Source organism: Carassius gibelio, chromosome B12 (assembly GCF_023724105.1).
Source record: "Carassius gibelio isolate Cgi1373 ecotype wild population from Czech Republic chromosome B12, carGib1.2-hapl.c, whole genome shotgun sequence".
Classification (NCBI taxonomy): Eukaryota; Metazoa; Chordata; class Actinopteri; order Cypriniformes; family Cyprinidae; genus Carassius; species Carassius gibelio.
In genome coordinates this window covers 25,017,016-25,027,059 of record NC_068407.1, presented here as the reverse complement: position 1 = coordinate 25,027,059, position 10,044 = coordinate 25,017,016, and the positions used below count along the sequence as shown (strand labels likewise).

The window sequence follows — 10,044 nt, the reverse complement described above, 5'->3', positions numbered from 1 at the left end:
CTGGTGCACGTCATTGTATGTTAGTGGGAGTGGGGAGTGGAAGGACCTGGGGATGTGCCCTTCATTATTAGGGTAACAAAAGTCACAAGGATTTTTTAGGAAGTTAAGTCTTACTCACAGGGACGTAGCCATCTTTTCAAAAGTGAGGGGGACAGAAATTACACAAACACACACACACACACACACACACACACACACACACACACACATATATATATATATATATATATATATATATATATATATATATATATATATATATATATCACATTACGATATAACATTTCTGTAATATATATAGCCTAAGAGAGAATATAGTATGGGTTGTGTCAAACAATTTGATTGATGAGGGTCATAAAAGCCATCTGTTCTGGACACCTGTTTGTACACCCCCTTCCCCTCGCTGTACACCCCGGTGACCTAGATATGAACTTATGAACCTAAGATGAACTTACGACCCTAAGAAGGAATTTCGGTGAGGGAGGGTGAAAATGTGTTGGAAGCTTTTTTTTGTTAAACTCTGAAAAGGGTGAAATCATGAAAATGGTATAAGGGGTTTTTTTATTAATCTTTTAAGTACACAGTGCATTTCAAGAAAAAGCTTATACACACATACAAGGTGGAAACGATGTAATGCTCGTTTTTCATAGTTGGAAGAGTGTAAAACGTCGTTAAAGTTGTAACAAATAAAAAAGAAAAAAAAATAGGTTACTGGTTATTTATCTAAAACAACTAAACAAGTCAAAACCATCAGATGTGTTTTCGTTAAGCAGCACGTGAAAAAGATATGAGAGCTTGTAAAAATTTAAAAAGGTGTTTTGTTACCAGCTAGAAAAGAAAGCATTTAGCATTTGTACCTTACCTCAAACTGAAAAAGAAATGAATGTAAAGCGGCGATACAAACCAGAAAACTTGGTGTTTGTCATAATGTGAGAAAAAGTTAAAACAAAAGAAAAAAGATGGTAGGCATTATGCGATCTAAAATAAAATCCATCAGACAAGAAACTTGTCAAATCTATGTTGTACTTTACCACTAACCACCATTTTAAAAAATCGAGAGTGTTACTGACAGAGAGTTAGACGAAAGAAAAAAAGATCTCACAGCAAAGTGTCAAGGCATCTCCGTTGAGCGATACTGACAGCACCGCAGACACAGTTAGAATGAGGCTCGGGGAATGCTCCGGAAAAAACCACACCTCCGGCGCTAGAGACTGCCCCTGCTGTAGGCGTGATTGCTGTGTCAAATAGATTTAAATGTTAAAATAATTAAACTAAGTAGTTTTTAATAAATAGACATCAGGCCTTAATTAGTGAAAACTTTAAATCCGTTTAAACATAAGATCAATTTGTACTTTTTAAATGATGTAGCTTTATGCGATTTTTATTTACTTTTAGTCTTTAAAAAATACAAAATAAAAAAATAATAATAAAAAACAGCACTGAAAAAAGCATTATTTGTTTTTAATGTATTAAGTTAATTACGCTAATCTACGACTAGTCTAAATTTAGACTATTGCCGTCGATATATCTTTTATTTTTGTCAAGCTTAATTTCTCAAGCTATGGAAATTAACACACACACACACACACACACACACACACACACACACACACACACAGCCACCCATTCACACTTTCCTTCTGCCGAGTTTGTGTCGTGTTATCTAGTAAATAAACCATACATATGTAGTTAAAAGTATACCCATTTAACAATATGACAGGAAAGAAATATCTCGTCTCAGGTCGTGCAGCGAAACGTGACCGTGCCGCGCATCTGGTGTCTGTGTGATGTCGCCTGCATATCAGTTAGACATCAGCGGGGGTAAAAACATCTAGGTTTTTGGGGGTTTGCAACTCGACTGTAATCTAATTAGTTTTCCGAGGGGGTTCTGGTGTTGTAAAAGATCTGCTGCAGGTCAACTAAAGTTTAAAAAAAATTGTGTGTAAGTGCTCAGGGATCAAAGACTCAACAAATTTAAACTTTATGGCTTAGGCCTGTGATCACAAGGTTATCTGACAGTTCATTTAGTGGGTCAAAAGGATGTGAAATCTTTTAACAAGGCAGACCATATAGGAAGATGTAGTTTAATTGGAGTTAATTTAGTTTATTTTAGTTACATTTATAATTTTTATTAACCCCTAGATCTTTCAACCTCAACATAATTGTACCGAGAATGCAAACAAGTGCACAAACACAACCATACAATCATAAACACACACACACACACACACACACACACACACACACACACAGCCACCCATTCACACTTTCCTTCTGCCGAGTTTGTGTCGTGTTATCTAGTAAATAAACCATACATATGTAGTTAAAAGTATACCCATTTAACAATATGACAGGAAAGAAATATCTCGTCTCAGGTCGTGCAGCGAAACGTGACCGTGCCGCGCATCTGGTGTCTGTGTGATGTCGCCTGCATATCAGTTAGACATCGGCGGGGGTAAAAACATCTAAAGGTTTTGGGGGTTTGCAACTCGACTGTAATCTAATTAGTTTTCCGAGGGGGTTCTGGTGTTGTAAACGGTTTTTAAAAAAAAAATTGTATTTATTCAGGGATCAAAGACAATTTAAACTTTATGGCTAAGGCCTGTGATCGTGAGGTTATCTGACAGTTCGTTTGGTGGGTCAAATGGGTGTGAAATCTTTTAACAAGTCAGACAATACAGGAATATGTAGTTTAATTCGAGTTAATTTAGTTTATTTTAGTTACATTTATAATTTTTATTAACCCCTAGAGCTTTCAGCCTCAACATAAATGTACCGAGAATGCAAACAAGTACACAAGCACTCACACGCACACACACGCATACACACACACACACACACACACACACACACACACACACATACAACACTTATGAGATTTTTAATTTAAGACTTTGACTTATTAAGAGCTTTGATTTCCAATGTAAGATGAAATAACTATTAAATGCAAACGATTCGCAATACTTTGCGGGGGCAAATGCTACACAGATATCAATGCATTGATTTTGGGTTTGTTAAAAAGCTTTGCATTTCAAACAAATGAAGTTAATGCCGTATCTAACCCCGTCGAGATGAAAGGGCGTCTTTACGCACCAGGATCCGTGATAAAGACCAGACGGTGTCTGATGCAGATCAGTCAGGTAACAGATACATTCAGTCAAGTTGTAAAACATACAGGCGTAAATAAATCAACGTGTATGTGTATTAAAGATTTATGTTATTAGGGTATCTTCTTCTGAAGTTTATTATATTTAGAGGCGTTCTCAAGAGACGCCCACACGGGGGTACCCAGGCTTTAAAAACTAAAAGTTTTGTCATACTGATTACCTGCAAAATTAACTTCAAGTCGTGCTACGCCACAATAAACAATAACGAAACAATGGCGGACAACTACCAGGGTGAGTTTTTTATTTTTATTTTATTCATTTTATTTTATACAAATGATTTAAATATATTTTAAAGTGAATATTTGTTTAATGTATGGTGGATGATTTCTAGACGGTTTCGAGAATCAGGACTTCGATGAAGGTTTGGATCAGATCCTTGAAGAGTTATGTAAGTATTTACCAATTTTATTTTATTAATTCAATGACTAATAATAATAATAATAACGACAATAACGTTGCTATCATTCCAATAGTTGATGAGAACGTGTTGTTTGCTTGTGATGAACCCGGTGCTGTTAATAACGGTAAGACTTTTTCTCAATAAGTTAAAAATGAAGGTTCCCATAACATACTTACCAGTATAATAATGAAATGTTTATTTATTTATTTTTTGACAGACGAGCAAGATGTTGGCAACAATCAGGAGCTGATAACCCCTCCAGAAAACGTTGCGCAAGAAGTTGAGATTAGCACCGAATCACAACACGCCCTAGGACACGTCACAAAGCCTGCCTCCGCCGACGCGCCGGATCCCGAGGGTGATTCTCACAATCTCCCAGATGTCTCAAACGTACGCACCGAAGCTAGCGTTACGTGTAGAGTACGACATTCGGAGGGCCAGGGAGTGAAACGTCTGAGGTTACCGGAGTGGGGAACAGACGATGTACCAAGCACCAGTCGTTTAAGGACTTCGGAGAATAACGGTATGTATTAAAGCAGAAAAATTGCTTTTATGTTTTATGTTTTGCGTTTATTCAGCAAAATAATTAAAAAACCTTTATCTATATTTACAGAGCAGCGATATGATGAAGGAGGGGTGACAGCTTGGAGCGATTCTATGGTGAGCGCGTGGGATCGTGCGTCTTTTAGCGATTCGGCAAGCGAAGAGGAGACGGAAGAATTGCCTAACGAAGACCCTCAAGAGCTGTTCCGTGAACGTGATTTAAATAGAAGGCTTGATTATGATATGCTTCGCCGTGTTAATCGACGGTTTGGCACACTTTTCGATTTGAGCGGTCAAGCATTGTCCTATCGAGGTGCAGAAGAGATCGTGGGTAATGCTCAAAGTGATGTGGTAGCGATTTTGAGGAACATCATCGAATGCCAACAACAGCTGAACGAATCCTTACGTCATGCAGCCGAATTTTGGAGGAGTTGTCACGATCAACTATATGGTGAATTTCGTCAGTTTCAACAGCGTATGAACGGGGTACCGGGAGAAATCCATCAGGTACAAGTTGAACAAAATTTAATTGTTAATGCTCTTACTCTGATCAGTGAACGTTTAAATCTAATGCAAAGAATGTTATCAGATTTGTACCAGCGTGATCATCCTTGATATGTATTGTCTTGTTGTTTTTAGTATTATTAATTTTTAAAAAATTTTGGCTTGAAAAAAAAAAAAAAAAGAAAAAAAAATATATTGTTTTTTTATTTCTTACACGTATTATTGTTTTGTTCTAGGTAGTGAATTGCCATTAGTTTTTCATTTATTAATATTGTCTGTTGGGGGGTGCTTTATATCATATGGCATGTTATTGTATCCCACATTAGGGTTGTTTTACTTGTGGAGAAAATATATGGTTTTGAATTTATAACAGTTGTATGTTTCTGTTTTGTCATCTATATCGCATTGTGAACTGGTGTTGGTGTTTTCAGGAGTATGCACGCTTGTCTTTAAATTTAAAAAAAAAAAAAAAAAAAAAAAAAAGGTGTTTTCGCTTTTAAATAAATAAAATAATAATTCAAAATGAGTAGTAAAAGATGTCACGATGATTTACATACCCACGGTTCAGAAGATGATCAGAGACCATTAAGACCCAGATATGATTTTCAAAACAATACACAACAGTTACACGAAATTATTAACAATCATTTACAGATGTTACCGCCTAATCCTCTTAACATGATAGATAGATTACACGAGCTAATAGACGAACAACACGAATGGTTGGGAGCCGCTGTAGACAGCGATGTCCAGATCGGTGCTGGAACTCCTAATAACGATCCCTCAGGTTATGATCCCACAGCTCCAGATATGGGTCTCAGTCAGCATTACATAGATAGACTAGTGAGAGAAGGAGGTAGTGTGGGTGATTTTACGATTGTCCCAAGACCTCGATTTAATGGTTTAGAAATTCGCAGAACTTTAAATTTTCGTGAAATAGCGACAGATGATTTTGCAGCATACAATATATTTTTACATGATATTTTGAACGAGATTGTTACACTTTCCAGATTATTAGCTGGCGATGGGGTTTTTTTTAACATCTCCCTGCAAGGTGCAAGTCTGCCCACTGATATTAATGCAGTTCTAACGCCTGATAACAATCATGACGTTAATGTATTTGTAGACCAAATCGAACGAACCGTTCAAAGCAATACGGATGTAGCTTTTGATACCGCTTTAGAGTTACGTGTCTCTGTAGCGCGAAACAAACAAGGTGGTGTTGGTGCGCGTAGGAAGTTGTCAGATCTGGCACATAACCAGGTCATACAGAAAAATAGAATGCATTTGTTTGCCCCCAAAAATGTCACAGACAATATGTGTTTTAGCATGTGCATAGCACACTTTCTAAATCCTCAGTGTACAGACGCTGAATTGATGACATTAGCCAGAAATATACATACCGATCTGGGTTACGATCCACAAGATAAAATTGCATTGCATGATGTTTCTAAATTTGAAGCCTTTCTAGACTTGAAAATAGTTATCTTTCACAGATCAGGTTCAGGTAAATTGGAAGTGTATAAAAACACGGATGAGCCGCATCACAAGACGTTGCATTTGTACCTGCATGAAGAACATTTTTATGGGATAAAAAATCTGAAAGGTTTCTTAGGATATGGGTATGTTTGTGAGTACTGCTATCGAGGGTTTAATGATCGTAGTCTACATTATTGCAAATTTACATGTAACGTATGCATGAACACGTCTTGCTACACGCATCCCAAGAAATCGGTGCAATGCGATGATTGTTTGAGATACTGCAGATCTGATTTATGTTATGAAATGCATAAACAAACACAAAGTGACGGTTCAAAGTCTCAGTGTGATAGCATAAAATACTGTGATAAATGTTGCAGACAGTACAGAACAAAATGGTCCGGTGATAAGCTATTAACGCACAAATGTGCACCATCCAGATGTGTTCATTGCGCCGAAGTTCTCATGGGTGAAGAGCAGCACTGTTGCTATATTCAGCCATCCAAACCTAGAGAACATAGCCAAGACTATATTTATTTTGACTTTGAGACGATGTATGAAGACGGTCGTCATAAGGCAAATTATGTTTGTGCATTAACACAAGCTGGGGATGAGTTTTCGGCGGAAGGTGTAGATTGTGTGGATCAGATGGTTAAGCATTTCAGACGTCCGAAATTTGAGGGTTTCACATTTATCGCACACAATTCTTCAGGTTTCGACTCTTTTATACTGCTCGAGTATTTTACTAGTCAGGGACTAACTCCAAAAATCATACTCCAAGGGTGTAGACTTGTTTACATGTACGATCAAGTTTTTAAACAGAGATACATCGACAGCTATAGCTTCTTGCCCATGAAATTGTCAAAAATGACCTCTGCTTTAAACTTAAACACCAGCGAAAAAGGATATTTTCCACATCATTTTAATCGCTTGCAGAATGCAAACTATATCGGTCCGTACCCGTCAAAAGATTATTACGGATATCAGACTATGTCTGACGCTGAACGCGTGAAATTTGATTCGTGGTACGAAGGTGTAGCAGGAGGAGTGTTTGACTTCAAAAAGCAACTAGCATTGTACTGTAAGAATGACGTTGTTTTGCTACGTGAAGGCTGTATGAAATACAGAAAAGAGTTTATAGAATGTACCAACGTAGATCCTTTCGGATGTATAACACTAGCCGGATGTGCTATGAAAGTGTTCAAAACGCTTTTTTTAACCAAAGACACGATTGCCTTAACGCACAAAAATGCTTACATCAATCAGTACAAAGCTTACTCAAACCCCTCCATACAATGGTTGGAATACATTAAAGCAAGCAGAAACGTCGATGTTCATCACGCTTTAAATTATGGCGAAGCCAAATTTGAACCGTATCATGTGGACGGCTATTATGAGGCTGATAATGGAGATAAAATAGCTTTGGAATTTCTCGGATGTTTCTGGCACGGGCATTGTTGTTGTTTTAATCCTAACGATTTGAATCCTGTGTCAAAAACACCTTTTGGCCTGCTCAGAAGACAATCTGACAATAAGCTGAACGTTTTGCGTAATACCTACAATCTCAAAGTGCACAAGATTTGGGAATGTCAGTGGGAGTCTGCTAAACAAAACGATCCCAATGTCATCGCATTTATGAGTAATTATAATGCACCAGCGAGACTGAATCCTAGACAAGCACTTTACGGCGGACGCACGAATGCACTCCGCTTGTACCACGAGACCGCCGAGGGCGAACGCGTGTCATATCTGGATTTCACATCTCTATATCCGTATGTACAGTCGTGTAAAACCTACCCTATCGGACATCCTGAGATCATTTTAAAAGATTTTGAACCGGTCAAATCTTATTTCGGTCTCATTAAATGCAGTGTACTGCCCCCACGTAAACTACTGCATCCAATATTACCTGCAAAATCCTCTCAGGGGAAACTACTATTTGCGCTGTGTCGTACCTGTGCTGAGACGCAGTATCAGGGTCAGTGTCAGCATAGTGATGACGAGAGAATCATTTCAGGAGTTTGGACCTCTGTCGAGCTCTCCAGGGCTATTGATAAAGGTTATTCGGTAGTCAGAATTGACGAAGTCTGGCATTTTCCGCAGACATCAGACACTTTATTCAGCGGTTATGTTAAGACGTTTCTCAAATTCAAACAAGAGGCTTCAGGATTTCCATCACACGTAGTGACAGATGATGAAAAGGAGTCTTACGTCAGAGATTATTTTGAGAAGGAGGGAGTTCACCTCGACCTTGACAAAATAGCGCTTAACCCCGCACGCAGATCTATAAATAAATATTTATTGAATTCGCTTTGGGGTAGATTTGGTCTTAGGTGTAATCAAGCTACAGCGGAGCTTTTAACAGACCCTGAAGATTTCGCCCGCTATATCTTTGGAAACGGACGTGTCATTAAACACTTCTCATTCGTGTCGGACACTGTGGCTTTAGTTCAATGGTGCTATGCCGATGAAGACCCCGCCCCCGCGAGTGATGTTAATGTATTCATCGCAGCATTTACCACGGCTTACGGCCGTCTGGAGTTATATGATCTCATGGATCAGTTAGGGCCCCGTGTTTTTTATGTAGATACAGACAGCGTTATCTTTGTATCGAAAGATGGAGATTGGATGCCTAAAACAGGTGCATATCTTGGTGAGTTGACGGATGAACTTGATGATGGAGATTTCATAACTACTTTCGCATCAATGGGACCGAAGAGCTACTCCTTTAAAACCACAAAAAATAAAGTAACTCTTAAAGCTAAAGGGGTCACGCTACATTCTGCTAATGCGAAAATTGTAACTCTAGAAAGCATGATAGGTCTGATACAGGGCTATGTAACATCACGTGACACTAGCCACCTGCTCACTCGCACAGAGACCATTGTGCGGAATAAAAAGAAGTTCACTTTGCATAATACAGCAGTATTGAAAAGATTCAAAGTGGTTTATGACAAACGCGTGCTACTTCCTGATTACACCACACTTCCTTATGGCTACTAAGGGTATTTCTAACGCACAAAATGTGTATGTTGAAGAGGATTTTGACTTTCGTTTAGAATATCCATTTTCAGTCTTGGTGTCCGGCCCGTCAGGAAGCGGAAAGACTGTTTTTGTAAAGAATTTATTGCGTAATGCATACAAGTTGATCAATGTAAAAATTGACAGTATTGTATTTTTATACAGTTGTTGGCAACCTTTGTATGATGAACTGTTGTCATTGTATGATATAAAATTTATTGAAGGTATTCCAAAGTCTTTAACCGATGAAACTTTAATAAAACCCAATGTCAATGTACTTATCATATGTGACGATCTGATGTGCCAAGCATTTTCAAACGCTGAACTATCGCGAGCTTTCACACAATACGTGCATCATATACCATTTTCTATCATATTGATAACCCAGAATCTGTTTTTTCACGGTAAAACCAGTAGGACTATCGCCCTCAATACTCACTATCTTATTTTGTACAAGAGTCCGAGAGACTCGATGCAAATAATGACTTTAGGACGACAGATTTACCCAGGAAACACAAAATTCTTTATGGAGTGTTATAAGGATGCTACCAATCAACCTTACGGATTCCTTTTGATCGACTTTAAAGCTAAAACACCGGAGCGTTTTCGTCTCAGATCACATTTGTTTTCAGATCAACAGGTGGTGTATGTGCAGAAAAGAAAATGAGTGATAGGCTGTGTAAAAACTTACCTCTTTTAAAACTATTATATAAGGCTTCACCGAGACAACGTCGTGTTATTTTACAGTCAGCGTCAGATCAGCTGATTCTATCCCTGTGTGAGATAGCTCTAAATGTTCTTCACGGCAACATACCTCTAAACACCAACCAGTTCCGGAGGTTAAAAAAGAAAAAACAGGAGATCAAATACGCTGCTAGTAAAAAGATTAACATCAAAAGTAAAAAGCGGTTGATTAATCAACGAGGCGGT

At 38.1% G+C, this 10,044-nt stretch overlaps 1 protein-coding gene across 1 annotated transcript; it reads left to right on the top strand.

Annotated features, from left to right (window-relative positions):
* The first annotated feature begins 304 nt into the window (after positions 1-304).
* Positions 305-9,391, top strand: LOC127968976 (uncharacterized). The gene is made up of 4 exons (XM_052570487.1): positions 305-3,555; positions 3,641-3,691; positions 3,785-4,090; positions 4,181-9,391. Exon 4 carries the CDS (start codon positions 5,137-5,139, stop codon positions 9,094-9,096), a length of 3,960 nt encoding a protein of 1,319 aa, XP_052426447.1. The 5' UTR covers positions 305-3,555; positions 3,641-3,691; positions 3,785-4,090; positions 4,181-5,136; the 3' UTR covers positions 9,097-9,391.
* The last annotated feature ends 653 nt before the right edge of the window (positions 9,392-10,044 follow it).

Excerpts from the sequence above, each read along its gene's own strand:
- LOC127968976 (XM_052570487.1), top strand. The coding sequence starts at position 5,137 with ATGAGTAGTAAAAGATGTCACGATGATTTACATACCCACGGTTCAGAA.